The following is a 27,268-nucleotide window of genomic DNA, read 5'->3' on the forward strand; positions in this document are numbered from 1 at the left end:
CATGCTCCGCATTCCAGGCAGCATCCTTGTAAATCTCCTCTGCACCCTTTCTATGGGCTTCCACATTCTTCCCGTAGTGAGGCGACCAGAACTGAGCACAATACAAGTGGGGTCTGACCAGGGACTTATATAGCTGTAACAATACCTCTCAGCTCCTAAATTCAATTCCCCGATTGATGAAGGACAATACACCATATGCCTTCTTAACCACAGAGTCAACCTGCGCAGCCGCTTTGAGCATCCTATGGACTCGGACCCCAAGATCCCTCTGATCCTCCACACTGCCAAGAGTCCTACCATTAATACTATATTCTGCCATCATATTTGACCTACCAAAATGAACCACTTCACACTTATCTGGGTTGAACTGCATCTGCTACTTCTCAGCCCAACTTTGCATCCTATCTATGTCCCTCTGTAACCTCTGACAGCCCTTGGGACGAGAGGGAAAGTGGAGCATGTGAGGGGAAACCCATGTGACCACAGGAAGAATGTGCAAACCCCACACAGATAGCACTGGAGCTCTGAACTGAACTGAACCCAGCGTCAGCAGCAGCACCTCCTGTGAGGCATCAGGCAGTAGGGAGAGTGGCAAGGAAGGGGGAAACATACATATTGTGAGAGCTGTGGAGATTTCAGCATTTAAAACCCATTCCTCTCACAAGTGAGCAAGGCTCAGAGATGGGAAGGGACCCCTTTCTGCATCTGCTGAAGGTGCCTGTTGTGAGCAGCCAGCATTTTACTGCATACTTTAACAAAGTATCATAGGGTTGTTCAGCACAGACACAGGCCCTTTGGCCCATGTCCACACTGATCATTGCACCTATCTATACTAGTCTCACTTACCTGGATCTGGCACTTGGCCTTCTATACATTGCCAATTCAAGTGCTTGTCGAGATGCTTCTAAAATGTGAGTGCCTGTCTCCACCACCTCCTGAGGTAGCACGTTCCACACTCAAACCTCTCTCTGGGTGAAAAATGTCCTCCCTCTAATGCTCCTACCTCTCACTTTATACCGATGGCCTCTTTTGTTTTTGAAATAAGTGTAGGATTGAAGTGTCTGCTAAAGCTGAATAGAGCCATAGAGCAATACAGCAGGGATCCAGGCCCTTTGGCCCAACCAGTCTATGCTGACCACATTGTCCACCCAGCTAGTCTCAATATCCTGCATTCGGCCCATATCCCCCCCGGCCCCGCCCCTCCATGTACCCACCCAAATGCTCCTTATACTATTGTACCTGCCTCAACCACTTCCTCTGGCAGCTCGTTCCATATACTCATCACCCTCTGCGTGAAAAAGTTACCCCTCAGGTCCCTTTTAAATCTTTCCCCACTCACCCTAAACCTATGCCCCCTAGTTTTGGACTCCCCTACCCTGAGGGAAAGACTGGTACCATCCACCTTACCTAGCCTCTGATAATCTTAAACATTTCTTTCAGGTCACCCTCATTCTCCTACATTCCAAGGAATAAAGGCTTAGCCTGGCCAACCTCTCCCTGTAACCCAGGCCCTCTACTCCTGGCAACATCCTCATAGATCTTTTCTGCACTCTTTCCAGTTTAACCACGTCTTTCCTATAACAGAGTGACCAAAACTGTACACAGTGCTCCAAGTGCAGCCTCACCAATGACACGTACAGCTACAAAGTAATGGGGGAGAGGGAGGGGAGTGCAGATGTGTGAGTGTACTTACGCTGTATCGACAGATGAGGTTAGTGACCATCCCCACTAACCATGACCAGGGGATGAGGTTGTTAAACTTCCTATACCAGGACCAGATTTGTGGTGCCTCACTGCCAGCATTGATCTCTCTCTTGCCAGGTCTGGGAACCTCTCTGTTTGCCTGTTTGAAGAACAGCCCCCACAAGGAAGTCAAAATTGAGATCTGTGAATGTGTCGGCTGCTCCTGTACAACATGTTGGAGCAGGGGCAGTGGTTTGGTGCTCGGCTACCCCTCCCCACCTCATCTCAGCAGCTGGAACCCTTACACTGCTGCATGCTGGTTGATTTTCACCTGTTTGTGGCATTTATGACCAGCACTTAGCTTAAGGGAATCAATGCAGCTTGTGAATTCAAATCACACGTGCAGGGCAGAAACTTTCACGGTAAATAACTAGGCAGCACAAGTCTCTCTTTTCAGCTTTTTTTATGACCTGCAAGCCTCCAGGCTGACATTTTAGCATTTGTTCAATATTGCATAAGTGTCTACCATGGCAGTAAGTTTACATTGCATTTCTTTTGTTTCTCAAGGTTGGTGAATGAGACACAGCAACATCCAAATTCAAACTGAATGGCATTCTTTAATATTATTTGGTCTTTCCTTCACATGTGCTTCCTCAATGGATTGGACAATACAATGCATGATTTCAAAAAAGTAACAGACAATTCTATGTGAGGTTGAACTACAAGTGGCTTCAGATTAATAAAAAAGTCATTAGGCTCTTACTGTTACTAATGCAGGAAGCAGTTAATGTGAAACTGAGTAATAAAAATCATTGATAATTTAGATTAAGTGTGTGTGTATATATATGATTTAAATTTTTTGAAATAAAAAACATTTGCAATCAAAAATTGTACAAGAAAGTCACGCTGTACGCAATTAGCAGAAGCTGAATAACAGCGCAACATACAATCTGTGGATAGAAGCAAGCCCTGTATTACTGCAGTCAGACTTCTTTAATCTTACATGATAAAGCTGTCGTAATAAAAGATCCCGTGTAACTTGCTTTCTTTGAACTGTGTGAAAGGATATTCAAATCTTTCAGTAGCTCATCTTAAAAAAAATTGCCCTGCTTTTATGAGTTACATTGAAAGTGCTACCCCACAGTGGCAGCACATAGTACTGCAAATGTCATCCCATCAACTGTAAAAGAAAGATTCTGGAAATCAGACAGAAGGCGTTGTTTGTTTCCATGATACCTTTTGTTATGGTAGTGAATAGGAATGAACTTCTAGACAAATCTGATTTACCATTTTGCCTCCTGAAGTGGAAAGCCATATCATATTGATACATCTGCCTTATTCTTGTCCATTCAAACGTCAGCTCTTCCCCCTTTGCACCCTGTGTCCTCCTCATAGGTTTGGATTTACAAACTTTGACTAACTACACTCAAGTCTTATCCAAAACATTAACATTGAAAGAATAATGCACCCCAAAGTACTGTTAAAAGACGGCATCAATGAATACTGACATATTACCTCCATTGCTTACTATGTAATCAGGAAACCATTGCAACCTTTACGTTCCACCGGTTGGCTCAGCTGCAGAAACTTTATATTGGTTATGAACAAGGGAAGCAATTGCTCCTAAGTTCCAGCTGGAAACCAGTAACCTTGAGGCAGAGAGTGCAGGAGAATTTGATGGGACACCTCATTTCAAGCCTCCACTAAAATTGATCTGCCATTTTCTCTGCTCATTGCCATCAGACCTGAACACCAATCACCTCTTTCACATCCCCTTCCCAGTGGCGCTGCCACATTCTCAAACCCTTAATTCTACCTCTTGTTATTGCCAATTTATTATTTCTTTCTGCACTACCTCAGCTTGCCCGACTATACTTCACACCATCCCGTTGTTTTTGCACTTACTGTAGTTATTATTACCATGTACACTGAGCTTCACATGAGCAAGGAATTTTGTTGCACCCTAATGTATATGACAATAAACTAATCTGAATCTGATCCGACTCCTACTGCTACAACATTTGCTTTATAACTTTAGACAGCTGCCTGCCTTCTATGATGCATGTAATCAATAGAAGTTGAAGTCTAGCATAATTAGCCTTCTTGGTGCAAGGGGCAAGAGACAGCCAAACTTCCCTTTCAAATCTCCTGCCTGCTTTTTTTGCATTTTTTGTTGAACTGGTTCACTGGGTGCCAATTCAAAATACTGACCTGGAACAGGAAGCAGCAGACTCCCAGGACACAGTCTGAACACCACTGGGTCCCACAGGGGCACCATCCCAGAGAAAAGCACAGCTGTCATGGAAGCCAACTGTGATGCAAGGTAATGGGGCAGGATTACTGTGGATGAGCTGACATGGCACAGCCTCACTCCAGCTTACTGACTGTAAAGATCCCAGTCAAGAACACTGTTCTCATCAGTATTTTGCTTTCTGTGTTACATCCTCTTGAGTATGTAGAATTGACTCAAGTCTCCTGAGTGAAGGTAAATGCTCACATTTCCCATTTCTTCATGACACAGAAGGAGCCACTTTTCTACTGAGTCCGGTTCCCAGAGCAAGCCCAGCAATCCTATTCACCCATTTATTCCCCTGTATCTCGCACTTGACCAATAAGAACCGCCCTGCTGGACCGATTCTCCTACCAGTCAGCTACACTGGGATAATTTACAGCAACCAATCAGCCCAAGGGCCAGCACATCTTTGGATGTGGAAAGAAACTACAAAGTCACAAAGGAAATGTGCACAGTCCATACAGACAGCACCAAAAGTCAGAATTGAACCAAGGTCACTAGAGTTACATAGAACAGTACAGCACAGGAACAGGCCCTTTGGCCCACAAGTGCTGAACTAATTAAGCTAATAACACCTAATTAAACTAATCCCTTCTGCATGCAGTTGTGAGGTCGCAGCACGACCTGCTCCCTCACTGTGCTGATCTGAATGAGCAGAGAGAGAGTAGAATGGGACTATAGAGTTCAGATGAAAGGAGATCCAGTTGAAGTGTTTAAACTTCTTATAGGACTCAACAAGCTGGATGCAGGAAGGACATTTCTCTTGCAGTGCCGTTGTGCCGTCTCTCAGGTTACAGGATGGTTCTATAAGCCTATCTATCAGTGGCTTAAGTGGATAAGGCCTCTATTCCCAAGTCTGTAACCAATATGGCATCCTAATTTCGTTCCTTTATATTTACATCAAACAAAAACACAAAGTAGCCTGCAAAGCATATGCAATCAGAAAGCATTTTGTTACAGGATTTACAAGCCATATTTGCTAGTCACCACTAAAGGGAAAAATAACTTCATTATTCACATATATGATCCAGGCTGCCCAGACTTGCTGTGTTAAATTACATTGTTTTTAGATTTCTTAGTGGATGATTCCTGCGTGGAGCAGATTCTCAGCCACTTGTTACAATGTGCTGTATGAAAGAAAGGGTAGAGCTGCTCAGAGAATTTCTCATTGAAAGTGTGGAGGAAAGACTTTGTGTTTGCAATATAAAATGAAACTATCCCAGAATTATAATCAACATAAACTCCAATCTTCTTGGGAAATTCATGATAAGGGATATCAGATTTGACAGCAAGGTTTGCATAGATTTTTTTCTCATCTTGCCCAATGGTCCAGAATTTATTCTCTGGCTTTAACTCAATGTCACCCTTTCTATTTGCACTCTCTCCAGCAATTCCAAGAGACCATTTGTGATTTCCTGCAACTTCTACCTCCCAGTAATGTTTCCCTGAAGTAAATCCTTCTGATCCCAGGACACATTCCCAGGCTGTAAACCTCTCCTTATTCTCAGGAACAGTCATCTGGGAGTTGGTCAGTTTCACACTCTTTAGATCCTTAGATACCTCCAGCTGTCGATGTGCTGTTTCTGTGTCCAGCTTCACAGAGGCTGGAAGAAAAGGAAAAATAAGTAACAGTTGAAATGTAGGTTTTAAGGCTAGAATAATCAACAGCAACAGAAGAGCTATTGAAGCAAGTACATCCGTTTGCATCGTACAACACCAGCTAAATTGTGAACATTGGTTGTCAAAAAACAGGGAGAACAGAAATCATTCCCCAATTTTCAACATCTGGAGGAATGACTTCTTAATGCTTTTCCTCGTGATGTTACTTTCCCTTTCAATGTGAAAACGTTGTGTTTCTAAATCGAGCATTTAAATCCACTTCCTTGGCTGATGAGTTCCACAATTCAAAATAATCCACTAATTTTAACAACAATCTTTAAAGTAAATGGCCACTTCCTTATTATGATCCACAAGGAGGTTATTCAGCCCATCAAGCCCATGGCAACCTCTAGCAGAGTAACCCCCTCGGTCCCATTCCCCTTTTACTATCACTTTGGTGCCCTGCAACTTGTTCACTTTCACCTGCCCATTGACTCCTCTTTAAGCCTTTTGTCACTTAGTCAGGCAGACAAGTTAATCTACCAACACCTCTTTAGGGTGTGGGGGGAAACCCCAACAGAAACCCACAAGGGTTAAATGGAGAACATGCAAATCCCCAAAAGGCAGCATTGGATCCATTTTTCCAGTAACGGCTGCACTACCCTGCCACAAAGTCTTTTTTGTAAAGCCAATGCAACGATTGGAACTTGAGGTAATGAACACCAGTCTTCCTTCACATTCACAGTAGGTGTGCGCATAACCCAAAATATTCAGTTGCACCAATCCTTCAATATCAACTATTACCAGATCACTGCAGTATCTGTGGCTCTAGATGGTTCAGCAGACAATAGCTGGAGAGATATTTACACAAAGCCAATCATTATAATCTCCACTAATTTGCACCATTGACTTCAGAATGTATTTGAAAAGATCAGGTTTGTTTTTTTTTGTTCCAGCCAATAGAGGCAAATTTTAAACTCTCCTTGTACAGAAAATGAGAAAAGTTCACCTACAGTTATTTGACTCTATGGTATCAATGGAAAGGACTTGTTAAATTGTCGACTAGTTTAGCATAAACAGGTTTTCAGTGCATGTATGTTTCAGTTGTTAGAAATATCCATCTTTGTGATTGAAATAAATGTATAAAATTTCAAGTCATAGTTTTAAGAATCCTTTGTGGACAATTCCTGCACAGAGCAGATTCTCAACCATTTGTTATAAGGTGTTGTATGACCTACAGGACAGAGTTTCTATGTGATTTTTTTCCCCCTCACTGAACAACCAAGACTAACAATATTTTAATATTTGTGCATTGATTGGATTAACCTCAAGCATATACTATAAAAATAACTTGCTTTTTATCTGAAATTGAATGGGTGGGGGCCGGGGGGAGGGAGAATAGAGAGCTTGAGAGTTCTTTCACTTCCATTCAGAACACAATTTTTTCCCATTGGCAATGATTCCAATACAGGTTAATTGTGTTCTTGTAAAAATTGTGTATAATTTATGTTTTTTTGTGAATGCTGCTTATCTGATGCTCTGTGCCTGTGATGCTGCTATGAATAAGTTTTTCATTGCACCTCTGCACACATGTACTTGTGCATATGACAGTAAACTTGACTTTAAAGGCTGAACGAACCCACATTTAAATTAGTATAATTAAATGTTAGTATAAGTGATGTGGCTTTCAGGGTCAGCAATACATTCAGCTGAACAAAGTGCCATAAATCTGCTTTACCCATGAAAAATAATTTAAGTTTTTCAAAGGTTTATTTGTGAATACATTTGGAAATATATTGCTGGTCCTTCATTGCCATTGCATCTAACTCCTGTAACTCCCGACCCAACAATTATTGTGGGAGCATCTTCAACAGAAGCAATTAAGTAATTCAAGAAAGCAGCTCACTAACCAACTTCTCAAGGGCAATAAGGGATAAAGTCAAGAGTGTATTAACTCCCTTCACCATAACAGGTGCACTGTAACTGCAGTGAATGTCATTTACAATATGCTTTACAGTTACTTGTCCAGGCTACTCTGAGAGCAACTCCCAAACACACAGCCTCTACCAGCAAAAAAGTTATGGAGGCAGCAGGTGCATAGAAGCACTATCACCTGCATGTTTTCCATACAGTTTGATTTGAAGCAATTTGCTTCACCTTCTGGAATAAAGGTATGGGGTAAAGAGACATCTCTTACTAACGTAGCATTGGCCAATTTCCTTGAGATTGAAGGTACCTTAAAATGAGGGACCGTTAGCAATCCTGCTCCTTGTTGAAACAAAATGGCCAAAATCGCTTTGGAGAGGCAGTAAATAGGAAGAAGCAGGATCAAAGTGGAGAAGTTTGGATCAAAAGGGAGGTGGTGTGGTAGACAATGGAACTTCCACTATATCTTAATATGAAGATTATAGGGTTACATTGATACAAATGCAAATTAGGGCATATCACTTGCATCTTGATATAAAGATCCCCACCATCGGGGCCATGCCGTCTACTCACAGCTACCATAAGGCAGGAGGTACAGAAGCCTGAAGTCCCACACAACCAGATTCAAGAACAGCTACTTCCCTCCAAACCATTCAGTTCTTGAACCAACCTGCACAACCCTAATCCCCAGCATTTAGCAACACTATGACCACTCTGATCACTTTGCACTAAAATTGACTTTTTTTTTGGTTCTAATTACGTTCTTTCTTGTAAAAATTGGGTATAATTTATGTGAATGCTGCTTATCTGATGCTATGTGTCTTGATGCAGCTGCAAGTAAGTTTTTCATTGCACCTGTGCACACACGCACATGCATACTTTGACTTTGGAAGATCTCATTTCTCTGAGAGGGTGGCTTGAAGTTGAAATAGAAGCTCGCCAGTAGGAAATGATAGGAGGGATGGGCTCACATTGACGAGGCATCATGCATTCCTGGTCTTTACAAAGGAAAGTTTGGATCTAGGCTGGTAGTTGGAAGCAAAGGACGGTGATGATAATTTGGAAAAGATGACATTTGAGATGTTGCTGAACAGCTGAGATACAAGGAGGTTGGAGAAGCAACAGTAATTGAATGAGATGAGAATTGGGTGGGAAATGGGCAGAAACAAGAATGCCATTTGATAGGAACAGTCAGGAGGGGCGCAAGAGTCAATCAGAGAGGACGACAGATGTTGAGGCACATCTGTGGATGGGCTTCATTTTCAGCTTGAGTGAAATCCTGGCGTTGTTAAGAGCTGGTGTGCCAGCTCCTCACTGCTGCTCCATAGGTCACTGAAAGTGAATGAGCAAGTGCAGCAGGCAGTGATGAAGGCTAATGGAATGTTGGCCTGTATTACAAGGGGAATTGAGTACAAAAGTAAAGAGATTCTTTTGCATTTGTACAGGGCCCTGGTGAGACCACTCCTGGAGTATTGTGTACAGTTTTGGTCTCCAGGGTTAAGGAAGGATATCCTGGCTATAGAGGGCGTGAAGTGTAAGTTTACGAGGTTAATTCCGGGGATGTCGGGACTGTCTTATGCTGAGAGGTTGGAGAGACTGGGATTGTACACGCTGGAATTGAGAAGATTGAGAGGGGATCTGATTGAAACATACAGGATTATTAAGGGATTGGACAAAATAGAGACAGGAAATATGTTCCAGATGTTGGGGAAGTCCAGGACCAGGGGGCATGATTTAAGAATAAGGGCTAGGCCATTTAGGACAGAGGTGAGGAAAAACTTCTTCTCCCAGAGGGTTGTGAATTTGTGGAATGCACTGCCTCAGAGGGCAGTGGAGGCCAATTCTCTGGGCACTTTCAAGAAGGAGCTAGATAGGTTTCTTATAGATGGGGGAATCAAGGGATATGGGGACAAGGCAGGAACAGGATATTGATTGTTGAGGATCAGCCATGATCTCAAAATGGCAGTGCAGACTCGAAGGGCCGAATGGTCTACTTCTGCTCCTATTGTCTATTGTCTAGGTCACTCAGCAACTATGCATAATCAGAAAGTTACATGCCTGCTGATGCCATTGACTGGCCATTCATTCCAGCTGGAAAATGTGGTCAGTGCATCTCCCACCTCCTATGTATACTGCTAGGGTTTGAAGCCCCTTCAGCAGCATGAATTCAGAAAACTACAAGAATCCAAATTGAGATGGATCTTTTCAAACATGCGTTCTGGTGCTTATAGTTAAGACAGTAAATAAGATGCAGTCAAAATGTCCATTATAATAACTTGAGGATCTTACCTAGACTTTTATACATGAACTCCCAATCTGGAAACAAAGAAAAGCCAGTTAGTCTGGAGAAGTTTTCCCTGCACATTGAACTACCATGCAATTATTCTCATAACATTTCACTTTCATTTTAACTTAAAGATAAACCCCAATGTTACTGGAATGCTGGCTACATTTGTGAGAGGAAGGATGGAATTTGAAGCTGCCTCTACCCGGGTCTACCCCTAGATATGACATGTTGTAGCTACATTGAAGCTTGCAGAAAAGCCTGCATAATTACACAAACAATTACTTTCAACATTTCAGTTTTAATCCCAGCACAGGTACACTTTTCTCGTTACTGTAATACTCCAGCCCCGGTAACATCCCCTCCGTCTTCTCTGCACCCTCTCTAACCATGCCCTGACTCTTGCCATTCCACAGTTGAGATGAGTTTATTTTAAAGTGTTGATGCATGAGGGAATCCATGTTACTCGTTGCATTAAACAGACAATACTTATATAACATTTCTTGTAAAGTGAATATCTTACCTGATTCAACAAGAGGTTTCCACTGGTCTAAAAAAGATTAAGAAAAAAACACTTTAATAATCTGATTGACACAAAATTATTGATCTTTTTCCCATAATTTAAATGTTAGCCCAAGTTCAGGGGGAGTGACCCTCACCTCCCAGGCAGAGGAAATGAATTTAAGTTAAAAATTCAGGCTCAAAGTGCAGACTCCATTTCAGTGCAATGTGGAGGGGTGCTATATTGACAAATAAGTGATCTTTTAAATTAAAAAAGATCCGAGGCTCAGACTACTTCCTTGGTGGATGGAAAAATAACAGGGTCATTCTCCTGGTCTGTTGGTCAATAGTTATCCTCCAATCAACATCACCACATTTGTTTAATTACTGATAAATGACTGATGCTCGTGTGACCATAAATCCGCCACTGTGTTCCCTAACAAAAGCATCAACATCTCAATAAAACCATATCCTTAAAATGAGTTAGGACATATAAAAACCTTTAAACTTCTTAACTTTAAACTTAAGCATGGACTGGTTGGGCCGAAATGCGTGTATCCATGCTGTATTGCTCTATGTCTCTCTCTCTATGACTCCAAAGGTATTAAATAAACACTAGGTTGTTCTTTCTTTATTCCCTCATTTTTAAAGCTGAAAGCAAGTCACCTTTATCACATACATTCAAGCAAAAATGGTTAGTGGCTGTAGTGTTTTTAAATGCAAAGTCACGTCTTTGTACAGTTCAAAAGCTGATCTTGAAACAAAGGCTGGTACAACCACATTTGCAGATTCACACTGATGTTGTATGGGCAGATACAATGTAGACACAGAGCATCACACACACACACCTCCACTGGTGTTCATTGGATCAAATTCTAATTGACTGTTTTTCTTTCCATAATCAAGTTCAGATGATCAGAGATCTAATTAAGACCCTCGGTCCTAAATAGCTCACCACTGTACTGAAAATGATGCAGAGATTCATCATTTTGGGGTACATTATATCCTTGTCCTTTACATATAGAGGGTGCTTGTTTAAGTAATTTTATGGAGTCCCCTCCACTTGTTGCCTGATTATTCAGCACCCACATTTTTGACTGGATGTTGTAGGAGTATAGGGTTTTGCTCTGTTTTGTTACTGTAAGAGTTTGGTATTGCTAGTACTTAACCCTGTACTGCAGCTTCACCACATTGGTGCCTCATTACAAGGCATGCCTGCTGGACCTGGTAGGTTATTCAGTGTTATACCACGGATATTTAAGTGTTATGCACTCACCAAACTGCTTGACGGCTTGGTGATTTTCTAGATCTGGAAAATTCAACAAATTAATTGCAGTTAATATCAAAAACAGTAGCTTTTGTCAACAGATAGTTTTTCACATACAGACATGAATAAGTAGGGTTAATTCCCCATTTTAAACAAAAATCAAGATCAGTGATTTCTCCAGTGCGTGCAGGTCTTCAGTATTACAGGTGGGATGTCAGCTCCCATAACCTCCGCTGTATCCATTGCTCTCAGTCATTATTTGATATCATATGGAGTGAATCCCATTGGCTGAAAACTAATTTCTGGGATGGAGGGAATCTTGGGAGGAAGACAAGATGGATTAACCAGCTCTCCTCCAATTAGCTGTTTAATTATCCAGCACCAAACATGGATCAGTCTGGCAATACTGAGCACTAATCCGATCTGTACGCTGTGGGATCAACGGAGAAGGTCCTCAGTGTGAAGACACGGCCTTCTCTCCGTAAATACCACATACGGTGGTCACTTCCCTGATGTTATTATGGACGGATCCATTTACCACAGGGACATTGGGCAAGAATGACATCAAGTAAGTCGGTCCCCTCATATTAGCACATTTCCTCTTGCAGACCTAGTATGGCAGGTTTGTCCTTCAGGACTTGGCCATCTTGGCCAGTGGTCATGCCACTGAGCCATTCTCAATGGTAGAGACAGAAGTCCTCTACCCAGGGTATGTTTTGTCCACTTACAATTCTCAGTTCTTTTTCCATGTATCATTGAATATGGAGGATCACGGATTCATTAGCTGAGGAAGAACACCGAGTGGTAATCAGGAGGAGGTGTCCATATCCACATCTGACCCAATGCTACTAGACTTCATGGGGTCTATAGCTATGCTGAGGACTCCCAGGGCTACCTGTCCCATCAGTACTGGTCTCACTGATGGGTTGGTCCTGCCAGCAGGGACAATAACAGCAAACTTCAGCACATTGTCTACAAGGACTGTATCAGACTGTTGCTTGACCGGTATGTGGGGGACCTCTCCAAATGCCAACACCAGTTCTCAGATGTCCTCAGGAAGAACTTTGCAAGGACAAATGGACTGGAACTGACCTTGTCAGAATTTGGCACCTGGGTTGATGCCAGGCAGAATGTCTGCGTATGTCATTCTTTTGCTTTAACAAAGCAGTCGCAATGCAACAGATCAGCTTGCTAGACCATTTCGGAGGGTAGTTTGGAGCCAACCACAGTGCTATATATTTGGCATCATATACAGGCCCCCAGTGGTCAGGGTGGCAGATTTCCTTTCCTAATGACATTAGTGAGCCAGATGGGCTTTTATGACAATCTGGTCATTTCATGGTCATCGTTACTGTCTAATTGTTTGTTTTTGGAACATTCTAGTCTTCCACAATACCCTGCCCCAAGTGATGACAAGCAGTCTGTGCTGAGACTTGAGAAGAGGAACTGGAACTCAAATCCCAACAGAAAGGCTGCTGGAACCGAACTGCAGAAGTGTAGGACAACAACTGGAGGTGGACAGAAGACAGGTGTGCTACTCCAGTAGATTGGAGACATAGTGAGGACGATGCTCTCAGCCTGACACCAGACAAGGTAGAAGAGAGCCCTGACTTGACCACATCCCAAATCATATAAGATCATGAGGGGGTCTCATAATCAGAGGAAAAGATGCTGTGTCAGGAAGGGAGCTACATTAACGGAAGCAGGCGTGGACATGTCGGTGGTACCTCTGACCCTGCAGTGCCAAAACAAAATAGCTCAACAACAGGCTCTCGCATTACTGCAACTGGTTAGGACGAGATCAGGAAGGCACACCAACATCACAAGTACTTAGGAAACTTTGTGCCAAAGTAAGACAGAGATTGGACAGTTATTTTGAATTACTGATTTTTTTTCTTGGTTTTCATTTACAGAGGTATATAGCACGGATTTAAGAATAGCAGCACATTGTCAACCGCTTTATGTGTCACTGATGAATTGTTTTAGTATAGAATTTGCTGGAGATCTGTCCAACTCTGCAGGAAAGCTACTACACAAATGCTGTTTTGCACAATGCAAGTACTTTCCATAAAATACTTCTGTTTATTACTTTAAATCAGTTGCAATCTTCCTCTCTCTCTTAGTGAGAGGACGTCATGGATTGCAAAGATCCAGAAGGTTGTCAGACTTCTGTTTACAGCACAGACGTGCCTCCCTGAATTATTTTAAGCCATTTACTGGTTTTGTTAAACTATATTTACATCTGGTTCAAACATCCTTTCTCACAACTTGCTCAATGTTAAAAGGGGAATTATCTGCAATAGTGACATAAACACAATTGAACAGGCGAATCTTATGGTATAAACCTGTGTGGGAATTATTTAACGTTAATATTGAAGTCTAAATAAGTGGAAATATATGTGCTTGTATTTCACATGGATATTATGTTTTCTTTTCATTCTTAACATGAAAAGTAAAGTGGGTTCCATTTCCACATTCAGTTAGATCCTGACTCAGTATTGCCCAACGGCAGTGTGAAACTAAGACTGTACCTTTCATGTATTTACGTCTTCTAATGGCCCAAAAAATGCCAAAACAAAGCACTATCACCAGAAGACTGAGGATCAGACACAAGAACACCAGCCAGCCTGAGACAACTGGGAAGAAAACATCTGTAAAGCAAATTGCCAGTGATTAGACAACATTGTTTAGAAAATATCCAAAAGAAATCATTCACTTACATGTTCAATTTAAGAAAAACAAGGTTAAAATTTCATGACCACCTTGGGAAGTACCGTGTAAGGGCAGGCACTGTAGTGTAGCAGTTAGCATAACTCTTTACAGCGCCAGAGACCCGGGTTCAATTCTGGCTGCTGTCTGTAAGGAGTTGGTACATTCTCCCCTTGCCTGTGTGGGTTTCCTCTGGGTGCTCCGGTTTCCTCCCACGTTCCAAAGACGTACGGGTTAGGAAGTTGTGGGCATGCTATGTTGGCATCGGAAGCGTGGCGACACTTGCGGGCTGCCCCCCAGAACACTCTATGCAAAAGATGCATTTCACTGTGTGTTTTGATGTACATGGACTAATAAAGATCTTATCTAAAGCTGCAATGAATATTCTGCACTTGTGTCACCAGCTGTGCACACCTCCCAGCAGAGCCTGTACAGCAGTGCCCAGCTGCTGCTTACAGAGCCGTTCAACACTCCAACCCTGCACTGACTTTCTACACTTGTCCTTGATCAGCACAGCTTGCATCAAGGAACTGGAAACCTCTTCTGTACTATCTGACCCTGTGGTATGACAAATAACACCTCAACAGGGAAGGAAGAAAAACATCACACACCTTTCACGAAACAAATGCATGAACACGAAGAAGTTCATAAAGAAAAATAAAAAGCTGGGTAGCAGAAGATGACAAAGTAAGAAGTTCAGGGCATTGCAATGGCCTCCTTTAGGAAATGGATGATCAGTGACCTGGATTCTCCCAAGAAATACAGGCAGTCAAAGCCCTTCTGTGGACAGATCTCACCACTTATGGCAGAAAGGCCCAGACTCAGGGATTTGCTGAGTGCTTTCTTTAGGAAGCTGCTGCATTAAGAACTGCTCCGGGTCAGGATGAACCCATCAGGGAGGAGATCTGCAACCCAGGCAAGAAATTCCAGCCCAACCTTTGATTTAGTGCTGTGGCTACCAAAACCCATTCTAACAACCACACAGATCTGCAGGTCAGGATTATAATCTCTGGAAACCTGAGGAATTTGGGAAGAACTCAAAAAAATAATAAACAAAACTCCAGCTGGAGCACAACTCTTTAAAGATATTCCTACAATTTCTGCAAGGACTCATCCCTCATTGATTATTCTTGGCCCCTCTGGGAATGGACATGGGAACCATTTCAAATGACACAACTGCCCACCCTCCACATGTTAGTAACCCCTCTTCCATAATCTGGAGTGACTCACATCAAGAAATCCCACCACACCAAATTTCAGCTTTGAGCCAACATCCAGGAATTTCAGCACCAACCTGCTTACAGAAACTTCCCGAAGAAAATCATCAAGGGCAGCCAAGAATGTTTCTAACATTAGATTATCTTGGGAGTGCGGTTATTTTATTGTTCCCTCCTTGTTCGACATGCTGGAACTGATATTGCAAATCAATCGTGATTAACTACATTTGATAGTTTACCAACCTGCAATCTCAATCGTCGCTTCTTGTTCTTTCTTCAAAACTTGATTCTGTAAAATGCACCTGAATCTGTTTATTGAATCTTTCGATACAAAAACTTTGCTCCGGGCATTTACAAGGCCTTTAGAGTCCCGGTTGTAATTTATTTCAGACTTTGAAGTCAAATTCTTTTTATCGCCACTCATCCAATGTATCAATGGCTCAGGATACCACCCATTAGATTCACAAACAAGTTGAACTTCATTTTTTTTATATCCTCCAACGTAGATCCAGTGCTCATATCCCAAACCTGCAATGATCAACAAATAGATTTAGAAATAATATTTGTTTCTTCATGTAAACCACGAGAAACATTGGCCCCAAGGTTGACATTTTGGATCCACTCCCCTCTCTCTCTGCTTTGGTTTCCTTTTCCCCCGATTTGCCAAGTTCGGATCCAAAAGGCTGTTCTTGCTGTCTGAAACAGTCTCTGGAGCTGAGTGATGATTCTGTGTGTAGTGCATGTGCCTCGAACAATGTATTGGGGTGAACCAGAGCCAGCACTACTGATAAACTCTCTCTGGAATCCTGCAACCAATGACAAAGCCCTACCCCAGTTTTGCTGACTTTCAAATCAGTCGATGCTTCTGAATTACTATTAAAATGAAATAAACAATTTAAAAATAAAAAATGACAAAAAACCAGTACTGTGAATATTTGAAAGCCACTATCCCAGAAGACTGATGAGAACAGACCAACATTGACAGATTTTCATTTGCTTGTACTATCCTCATATCCTTTGGTATTCTTAAGGCCCACAAACAGTTCCATAGCATCCATAGTTCTCTGGATGAAGAATTGCAAAGATTCACAACTCTTTGAGAGAAGGAATTCCTCCTCATCTCAACCTTAAATGTCAACCCCTTCTCCTGACACTTTCCTTCCATGAATCCCCACCTGTAGAAACTACCCTATTTACTCCCTTACAATCTTATGTTTCAATGAGTTAACCTCCCAATGGTCTGAACTCTAAAGAGTATGGGTCCATTCCATTCAAATGTTCCTTGCAGGTTAACCCTCTCATTCTAGGAATCAACCTAGTGAACCTTCTTGGCGTCATCTATGAAGGCAAGTCCATCCTTCCTGAATTAAGAAGGATAAAATGGCTGGCAGCACTTCAGGTGTGGTCACTCCTAAGTCCTGCATGGCTGCAGGAAAGGCTCTTTACTCAGATGTTCCATGTAGTTAGTTTCCACACTTTCGATAAGATTCAGCCTGCCTTTGTACCAATGCATAAATATTATAAAAGAGAATGAAGAGTAACTTTTATACTACCTTGGCTTAACCAAAAAAAAATGTCATTCCAATTTTTATGTGCTTGCATCATGGTCTGATACAGCAATTTGAATGCGCAGGAATGTAGGAAGCTGCAGAGAGTAGTGAACTCAGCCCAATACATCACAGGCACATCCCTCCCTACTATCGGGTCTATCTACAGAAGGCAACATCCATCATCAAAGATCCCTACCATCCAGGCCATGTCATCTTCTCACAACTACCATCAGGCAGGAGGTACAGAAGCCTGAAGTCCCACACCACCAGGTTCAAGAACAGCTACTTCCCTTCAACCATTTGGTTCTTGAATCAACTGTTACAACCTTAATCACTACAGTTTAGCAGCACCATGACCACTTTGCAATAACACGGAGTTTTGCTTTGTTCCTATTGTCTGCTTTCTTGTAAAATAGTGTATAATTTATGTTTAATTCATGTGAATGCTGCTTATCTGATGCTACGTGCCTGTGATGTTGCTGCAATTAAGCTTTTCATTGCACCCATGCATACATGTACTTGTGCACATGACAATAAACTTGACTTTGACTTTGTAGATATGTTCACTGACCTCCAACATTCAAGATGATTGGAGTTTCTTCAAAATCAATTCCATTATCAACAGAGCAGATATATTTCCCTTCATCAGGCACTCGGATGTTCTTGATTCGAAGGGACGCATTTCCTTTGTCCATTTGGTTTTTAAACAGCTCAGTCCTTCCTCTGTAATCAGGATCTTGAGAACTTGTTACATCTTTGCCACTTCTGAACATGTGAATGGCAAAATCAAGGTCTGATTTAAGCCATCGCACTGTCATATTGCGAATCGATCCAGCTGGCACAACCTGACAGTCCAATATCACATCCTCACCCACAATGGCTATAACAGGATGATTTGGGCCAGTGACTTGAAATTTCCCTGCAACATATAAAAGAAAGACCAATTTCAGCAAATGTCTGACACTCAGAAATGAATTATCATTAGAATCCCTTATTAATTAAACAATAATAATTGTCCTTAATTTGGGGAGAATGTGAAATATATCCTTTGCAAAAGTGTTGAAAGAAAATGGTTATGGACTCAAGCTGGTAAATATTTCTACCTTAATATAACAAAATTAACTTGAGAGATTTCTGTAGGTTTGTTTAATATATATTTTCCCTACCCGTGTGAGAGAGGAGGACAACAAGCATAATTGCAATGCTTTTAATCACATACTCCAGATTTTGTAAAATACAGTAAAGCCAATGGATTACAGTGAGTACAAACAGATGTAGCTGTCTGTTTGCAGAAATCAGGGTTTCAAGAACAGCAAATTGAAGAATAACCAGTAAATAGTAAATTGTTGGTAGTATTGTTAGTTGAGAGAGACATGTCAGCCAGTAAACTAGGAAAGTGTTCTGTTCTCCCCCAGATAGTGGCAGGAGGTCCAAGACAGAGAGAATCACACTAAAGATCTAGTCTGAAAGATGACACCCTGACAGTGTAGCAGTTTCTAAACTGTCAGCCTTGATTATACTGTAAAAGTGCAGCTTTTAGATAATTCCATTATATTTAAGCATTGGGTGGGGGAATGTTATGTGCATCAGTCTTTAGCCGTCCCTTCTGGCATCCTGCTTTTGGTTAGCACTGAAAGGCAGATTGCTGGATTAAAATGAAGACTTATACAGGCTGTGTGAGTGAGACTGAGGTAGGGAAGGGCAATAGGTGCTGGTAAAGCACAACGAACGATGTGTGCGGACACAATAAAATTCTTTCAGAAGACTGGAGAATCTGTGCAATGTCAAGGGATGGAAGTTTACCTTTGGTTACAAGTGCTGAACAGGTGATTGAACATCGTCCACTCTCCAGTCTGTCTGCCTGATATTCACTTCCATCATTAGGAACAGATTACAAATGGTGCTTGACAATCATTTGTACCCAAAAATGAATCCCTACCCTACAACTCCAAAAGCTTTGATCACAGAGAATTATTTTTTAAATCAATATCGGTAACTGTGCCTTCAGTTGCCAAGGCCCTGAGCTCTGGATTTCCCTAAACTCCTCTCCCTCGCTTTCCTCTAATATGGGCCTTGAAGCAACTCATTGTCTGAATGTCCATTCATCTAATAGGGTCTGGTGCCTATTTCGTTTGAAAATGCTCCTCTGAAACTCCTTGGGAAATTTTATGTGTTTAAGAGTCTGCACAAATGGAAGATGCTATTGTCGTATTCCATGCAACAACAAACATACTGTATCATTGGGATCATTGACAAAAATCAAGTCAATTTCCTCAGAACAATAATTACCTAACAGCAATTAGCCTTACAAGTTAATCACTGGCACTGCTGTACAATATATATTGTATCCTAGATGATGTCAGTCACTCCCAGAGGTAGCCCAAGTTGCTTGATATTATGGAGAGGGTCATAATCTCTTTTATTTCGTCTTTGTGTTCCATTTTATTTCTACAAAGTGAATCCAGAGATGCAACAAAACAACTCCTTATAATATTTTATTAATGACTTAGATGAGGGGGTAGAAGGGTGGGTTGGCAAGTTTGCAGACGATACAAAGGTCGGAGGTGTTGTGGATAGTGTGGAGGATTGTCGAAGATTGCAGAGGGACATTGATAGGTTGTAGAGCTGGGCTGAGAAGTGGCAGATGGAGTTCAATCCAGAGAAGCATAAAGTAGTACACTTTGGAAGGACAAACTCCAAGGAGGAGTACAAAGTTAATGGCAGTGTAGAGGAGCAGAGGGATCTAGGGGTTCATATTCACAGATCCCTGAAAGTTGTCTCACAGGTGGATAGGGTAGTTAAGAAAGCTTACGGGATGTTAGCATTCATAAGTCGTGGGATCAAATTTTAGAGCCACGAGGTAATGAAGCAGCTTTACAAAACTCTGGTTAGGCCACACTTAGAGTACTGTGTCCAGTTCTGGTCACCTCATCATAGGAAGGATGTGGAAGCGTTGGGAAGGGTGCAGAGATTTACCAGGATGCTGCCTGGTGTAGAGAGGATGCATTATGAGGAGAGACTTGGGCTTTGGGAGTTGGGCTTTACTCTTTGGAGAGGAGGAGGATGAGACGAGACATGATTGTACAAAATATTAAGAGGAATAGATAGAGTAGACAGCCAGCACCTCTTTCCCAGGGCACCAATGCTCAATACAAGAGGGCATGGCTTTAAAGTAATGGGTGGGAGGTTCAAGGGAGATATCAGAGGAAGGTTTTTTACCCAGAGAGTGGTTGGGGCATGGAATACACTGCCTGGGGTAGTGGTGGAGGCAGGTACATTGGTCAATTTCAAGATGTTGTTAGATAAGCATATGAAGGAATTTAAAATAGAGGGATATATGGGAGGAGGGGCTTAGATAGTCTCAGGTGAGGTTTAAAGGTCAGCACAACATTGTGGGCCGAAGGGCCTGTATTGTGCTGTACTGTTCTATGATTCTATGAAAATGAACCTCCTCTCTGTTTTTTTCCCATATTTCCATTTCTTCAGTTTGAGAGCAGACAGTAAGTTACCAAGTGAAGGGTTTGGTGACTTCATTCCATGATAAGACGACACATAGACCAGTGATTCCAATCACATCAAACTACTCTTCTAATTTCATACGGACCACACTGTGCTGCAGACTTTGTTTAGAATAGCTGCTCCGAATTCTGTCTGCAGTCCAAACCAGAGCTTCCTGTTCCTGCCACCTGTTACAGTGTTTAGCTCTCCTTTCCAAAAGCCTTTATGTCCCAACTCATTCCACTTGTTTTTGAAAATCAAAACAGCTATACCCTACTGTCTCTTCAGCTGCTCTGCTGCTGCATAACAACAAAATTCACGACACGTCAGTGATGATAAACCTGATTCTGATAACCTTACAATGATGTCACTAAATGGCGTGGTCCCGGGCAGAATTAAGTTTTGCCAACATTGTCTGAATGATGGTGGTTCAGATTCTCTCTCTGAAATCTTATAAACACCTGGCAGTGCTGCTGACCCCATGTGAGCCAAGCAGAATTTCTCCTCCCGATTTGCCCACTGACCTTCAACCCACCTTTTTGCAGGCATTGTTTGAAATCCTAAAACTTGATTAACTCTTGTAATATTAAAATACACTTTCAATACAACAGATTTCAGGTCTACATCTTTGCTAAACTTGAAAAACAATGTTAAGATTCTGGCTTCTCCCGAGCTATGTTCCTGACTTCCATTCTAAGTGCATTTCCAATGTCAGCCCACTGCTCAATTATCAGTTAACATTCAGAAACACTGTCTCTTAATAATGTAATAAATAAATGCCAGTGGTCCTTACCATGTACAGAAAACAGAATCCCAGGAAGTAAGAGCACAGTGAGGTAAATTTCTTCCATGTTTGTGAGATGTGTGCAGAATAACCATCCCCTAATACAAAGGAAAATGACATGGTTCTGAATATGTATCATAACTCATGGTCTGCATGATCATTAACATACAAATGTTATTTCCATCATCTTTTCTGGTGCAATTTTTAATTAAAGAACAAATATAAACTCCTTTATAAACCTTGTTCGATAACATTTGAGAACATTCCAAATGTTGTCAGTGTTAACATGCTGCTTTTGCGCTTCTAAATTTACAAATTCATTGACATTCACTTTGTAAGCAGTAAGTTTGTCGAAAACACAAGGACATTATTTTTATCAAGACACTAAGACAAAAGGACACACAATGGCAACATCAGAGAGAGGGGCAAAGGCTCGAAAAGAGCAAGGTTAGAAACAAGATTTGGAGAAGGATGAGAGGTTGAGATATTGACGGCAAGATAGCAGTGTTAGGCCCCAGCAGCTGAAGGCACAGCCTCCAGCTGAAGCAGCGATGGAAACTGGGATTTGCAAGGGTGCAATAGTGGATTGGCTTTAACACGGTAGATGCCCTGAGTGATAGGTTTATTTCAAGAGATAGTGCCGATATCGTTAAAGATGGATTAGTTGATTTTCACAGCAAACAGCTGGTTGGAAGGCTCCATTTAATGACAATCCCAAACTTTTACCTGCACATCTTCTCTGGTTGGTCACTTTGACTGATGGTTTAACGTTGAAAGTTCCTCTCTTGGCCTTTTCCTTGTGTGGACTGGATCACTGTTGACATGATTAAAAGGTATTTTATAAAATTTATAATGTTTGGCTTGGCAGTTTCTGCAAGGATCAGTCGTTGGGTCCCGACCTGTTCACAACCTGTGTCAACAATTTCAACAACACCATCAAATGTCATATATAAACTGTGTGGCAATGTGGGCTATGCAGAGGGACTTTGGGGATATAGACAGGCTAAGTGAATGGGCAAGGGCATTGCAGGTGGAAGGTAAAGTGGAAAAATTTATCATCATCTTTGTTAGCAAAAGTAGTTTTAATCGATGACAGATTGAAAGGTATTGGTGTTCAGAGTGTGCTGGGTGGCTTCAATGAAAATCACTGAAAGTTAACATTCATGTACAGCAAGCAACTAAGAAAGCAAACAGTACATCCGAGTCAGCTTTACTATCACTATCTTAGATGGTGTGAAATGTGTTGTTTTGCAGCAGCAGTACGGTGCAAAGTCATAAAATTGCTATAAATTACAAAATAAATAAATAGTGCAAAAAAATGGAATGAAGTAGTGATCATGGGTTCATGGACTATTCAGAAATCTGATGACGGAGGGGAAGAAGCTGTTACTGGATTGTTGTTTGGGTCTTCAGGCTCCCGTACCTCCTCCCTGATGGTAGTAATGAGAAGAGGGCATGTCTCGGATGGTGAGGGTTCTTAATAATGGAAGCTGCTTCTTGAGGCACCGCCTCTTGAAGATCTTCTCGATGGTGGGGAGGGTTGTGCCCGTGATGGAGCTGGCTGCATCTACAACCCTCTGCAGCCTCTTGCGATCCTGTGCATTGGAGCCTCCTCACCAGGCTGTGATGCAACCAGTCATAATGCTCTCCACTGTACACCTGTAGAAGTCTGTAAGAGCCTTTGGTGACATACCAAATCCCCTCAAACTCCTAATGAAGTAGAGCCACTGGTGTACCTTCTTCGTGACTGCATCAATGTGTTGCACCCAGGACAGATCCTCAGAGATGCTGATGCCCAGGAACTTGAAGCTGCTCACCCTTTCCACCGCTGACCCCTCAATGAGGACTGGTGTGTTCCTGTCTTCTGTCTTCCCCTTCCTGAAGTCCACAATCAATTCCTTGATCTTGCTGACATTGAGTGCAAGGTTGTTGTTGTGACACCACTCAACAAGCTGATCCATCTCACTCCTATACACCTCCTCATTGCCATCTGAGATTTTACCAACAGTGGCGTCATCGGCAAATTTATAAATGGCACTTGAGGTGTGCTTAGCCATACAGTCATGAGTGTAGAGAGAGTATAGCAGTGGGCTAAGCACGCATCCTTGAGGTGCGCCTGTGTTGATTGTCAGTGAGGAGGAGATGTAATCACTGATCCATACTGACTGAGGTCTCCCGATGAGGAAGTCAAGGATCCAGTTGCAGAGGGAGGTACAGAGGCCCAGGTTTAGAAGCTTCATTGTCCTTCATTGTAAGAGGAATAGAGTGTAAGAGTGGAGATGACTTGCTCCAATTATATAGGGTCCTGGTGAGAATGGATCTGAAATATTCTGCAGAAGTCTGGTCCCCCAACCCAAGGAAGGATTTACTTGTGATCAAGGGTGTGCAGAGAAGGTTCAGCAGGGTGTTTTCTGCATTGGCAAGTTTAACACACAAGATTAAGCAGACTGCGCCTTTGCTGTCTAGAATTTAGTGAAGTGAGAGGGGATTTGAGTGAAGCATACAACATTCTTATAGAATTGACAGGGTAAGTGTAAAGTTGATGTTTTCCTTGGCTGGGATGTCTAGAACTACAGGTCAGAATAAAGGAATGATGGCCATTCTAGGCAGAGATGAGAAGAATTTGCACCCCCACAGGCAGCCAGCCAGCCAGCCAGACAGACAGACACACAAACACACACACACAGGGTAGTAATATTTTGGAGTTGCCTACTCAAGAGGGTTCTGGAGGCAAATTCACTCAACATTTAAGACAGAAATTTATAAAGGTTCAGCCACGATCTTATAGAATGGTAGAACAGGTATGAGGGGCCAAATGGCCTATTCCTATTTCATACATTCCTATGCGGGCAGCGATTCAATCCCTGGCAATCCCGAAGTTTTATGCAGCTGCAACATGACTTCCTGACTGTTATACACAAGACCGCAACCAATGAAAGCAAGTATGCCGTACGCAGCCTTTACCACCTTATCCACTGTGTTGCCACAGGATCCTCATCCTGTCCAATGTAGTGGTAAAGGATTTCCTGGACCTGTCCAATGCCCCTTGCCAGTTTAATTACTTTGTATCTGGTAATTTTGTTGTTCCTAGAGTGGGCTAACCTGTTTCTATCCATCATTCTCAGCTTGGTTTAACCCATCACTATGCAGAGCCTCAATTTCATTTCATTGTAACATTGATGCAGGCGTTGGAGACACAGGGATTGCAGATGCTGGAATCTGGAGCAACACACAATCTGCCAGAGGGACTCGGGAGGTCCTGATGCAGGGTTTTGACCTGAGGGTTTGGTGTTTAAGAGGTTTTTGGAAAGACACATGAATATGAAGGGAATGGAGGGATGTGGATGGTACACAGGAGGAGGACATTTAGTATAAATTGGCATCAAGATCGGCCCAACATTGTGGGCCGAATGGCCTGTCCCGTACTGTACTTCCTCTACTTCTGCTCCCACCTACAATTCCCCAGGAACCAGCAGGGTGAGCTAAGAGGTTCGTCTCACAACCAGATACTTCCTGTACAGAGATATATCATCTCCAATGCATGCTGCCCTCGGGACGGCTGCGGTGGGGAGGAAACGGTCACCCACCTCTTTGCAGACTGTGGATTTGCCAAGAGGATGTGGAGACAGATGCACGGGTCTGTGTCCCAGTTCATCCCCAGCAGTTGTGTGACAGAGGACTCTCTGATCTACGGGCTGTTCCCGGGGACACACACCGAGACAGACATCGTGCTGCTGGAAGGTCATCAACTCGGTGAAGGACTCCCTTTGGTCTGCCTGAAACCTTTTGGTCTTCCAGCACAGCGAGATGTCTGTAAGGGAATGCTGCTGACTGGCACAGTCCGGGGTGCAGGAGTACATGTTGAGAGATGCACTGAAGCTCAGCTCTGTGGGGAAGGCCCGGAGTCTGGGTTCCTTCCATTACTGAACATGGGGGGAGCTTTGTTGGTGGGAACCCCCTCAAACTTTGGAAGTGCGTATCACCCCAGGGGGCCACATGAGTGGCAATAGTGCTATGGTTTTAAAAATTGAGCTAACACTACTGAAAGAAGTGAAACTACCAGAGGACATGCATTTAAGGTGAAAGGGGGTAAATTCAAAGGAGATGTGCGGGGCATTTTTTTTACACAGAGTGGTGGGTGCCTGGAATGTGCTGCCTGGGGCAGTGGTGGGGGCAAATACGATATTCGCGTTCAAGAGGCTCTTAGATAGGCATGTAAATATGCAGGAAATGGAAGGATATGCCCATATAGGCAGAAGGGATTAGTTTAGTTGGGCTTTTGATTACTAATTTTAATTAGTTCAGCACAACATTGTGGGCCGAAGGGCCTGTTCTTGTGCTGTACTGTTCTATGTTCTAATGTAATGTAAAGATTTTGCTATTTTTCTTCCTTTTATATTATGAATAAAGTTTATATTTGAAATTTAAAAAAAACTTCGTTTCTGCTCTCTCGCCAGTGACGTTGTTGGATTCACCATGTGAATGTTATCCTGGTAAACCCAGATGTGGGTATCCACACAATATCCACTCTACTTCTCGCCTCTCAATTCTGTTGTTAAAAAATAAAACCTCCAGCAGTTCCGCCATTGTAGCCCCGAGTGACTGAGTCTTACCGGCACAGGAAACAGTAAGTTCCCCTCCCAACCGACGGCCTCGCAGCAAAAATACCCCCCGTCCCAGGTTGGAAGTCCCCGCTGGGAATAAACACACCCCAGTTTTCCCGAGGAGACACCGACTGCCGCCTCCCCGACCTGCAGGATCTCCCGCTCTCCCCAGTCCCCTGAGGGGACAGACTCCCCGCTCCGGCTCCGGGGACGAAGCGAAGCCTCCGCCGGAGCCGCCCTCGGGGACCGTGGGCCGGCCCGGGGCAGTGGGTTTCCCTTTCACTGACTCCCGCTGGGAAATAGGAAAGTGACCGCTTGGTGCCAGCGGCTCCCGTGCGGTGAAATGTTCCTGAGCCCACTCACCTGATCAGACCCTGGAGCAGCCGCTTCCCCTTTGGCCGACACCCTCCTCAAGCAGAACTCGGTGCCCGCACTCTGTCCCCGCTCCCCATGGGGGGCTGCAACCTTTGTACAGCGATAAAACGGGATCAAGGAGACCACTTTCTCTGGTGTGGAGTTAAAAGACACCCCACAGGAGGGGGAACGGAGGCGACCGTGGCATTGGAAAAAATAAAAATTGATTCCGTAAATGCCGGGGAAAGTGAAACCACACTTGCGATTGGGAAGGACTTGGGTCTGACTGCAAAGGTCTTTTTACTTATCTGCCTCGCCCAACTTTTGTTTGTTTCAATTACACTGAATAAGTTATTTATCACAAATCGGAAAATGCCCTCCTTTTCAGATTAATGGGAATTGTAACAAAGCCAGAGGAGATCAGCACTAGTCCCTGCTGTGTAACCCCATGACTCTATAAGAACAGGTCCTTCTGTGCCGAACACGATACCAAATTAAACTGAATCTCTTCTGCCTGCACATGATCCACATTCCTCCATTTCCTACATACTCATGTATCTGTCTACAAGCCTCTGACGCCAATATCGTGTCTGCTTCCACCACCACTGGCAGCCAGTTTCAGGCACCTACCGCTCCCTGTGTAAAATAAAAACTTGCCCACTTCCTACCCCGTTGATGCAAGTCCTCTAGTATTTGACATTCCTACCCTGTAAATACCTCTCCTAATTTTATAAACTTCTATCAGATCTTCCCTCAGTTTTGACATTAAGTGGAAGAAGCAAATTGTGCACGGGATGCAGAGAGTGCGGAGAGATATAGATAGGTTAAGTGAGTGGGAAAGGGCTGGCAGGTGGAGTACAATGTTGGTAAATGTGAGAAAAACAAAGGACTGCAGATGCTGGAATCTAGATGAAAAACACAATGATGCTGGAGGAACTCAGCATCCGTGGAGAAAAGCAGGCGGTCAACATTTTGGGTCAGAACTGAAGATAGGAAAAG

The 27,268-nt window shown here is 42.9% G+C and overlaps 1 protein-coding gene across 3 annotated transcripts; it reads right to left on the reverse strand.

Annotated features, from left to right (window-relative positions):
- Nucleotides 1-1,864: 1,864 nt before the first annotated feature.
- Nucleotides 1,865-26,859, reverse strand: LOC127586063 (butyrophilin subfamily 1 member A1-like). Of its 3 annotated transcripts, none has more exons than XM_052043857.1 (10): nt 26,279-26,858; nt 22,038-22,125; nt 21,321-21,409; nt 17,601-17,948; nt 15,723-16,007; nt 14,085-14,204; nt 11,563-11,595; nt 10,309-10,335; nt 9,791-9,817; nt 1,865-5,580 (listed from the first exon to the last, which is right to left on the reverse strand). In XM_052043857.1, exons 2-10 carry the CDS (start codon nt 22,043-22,045, stop codon nt 5,027-5,029), a joined length of 1,491 nt encoding a protein of 496 aa, XP_051899817.1. In that variant the 5' UTR covers nt 22,046-22,125; nt 26,279-26,858; the 3' UTR covers nt 1,865-5,026. The 3 variants fall into 3 exon arrangements, with proteins under 3 accessions (XP_051899817.1, XP_051899818.1, XP_051899820.1); XM_052043858.1 differs by lacking the exon at nt 26,279-26,858 and adding an exon at nt 25,925-26,042; XM_052043860.1 differs by lacking the exon at nt 22,038-22,125 and having other exon boundaries at nt 26,279-26,859.
- Between the last annotated feature and the right edge of the window lie 409 nt (nt 26,860-27,268).

This window comes from Pristis pectinata, chromosome 34 (genome assembly GCF_009764475.1).
Source record: "Pristis pectinata isolate sPriPec2 chromosome 34, sPriPec2.1.pri, whole genome shotgun sequence".
Classification (NCBI taxonomy): domain Eukaryota; kingdom Metazoa; phylum Chordata; class Chondrichthyes; order Rhinopristiformes; family Pristidae; genus Pristis; species Pristis pectinata.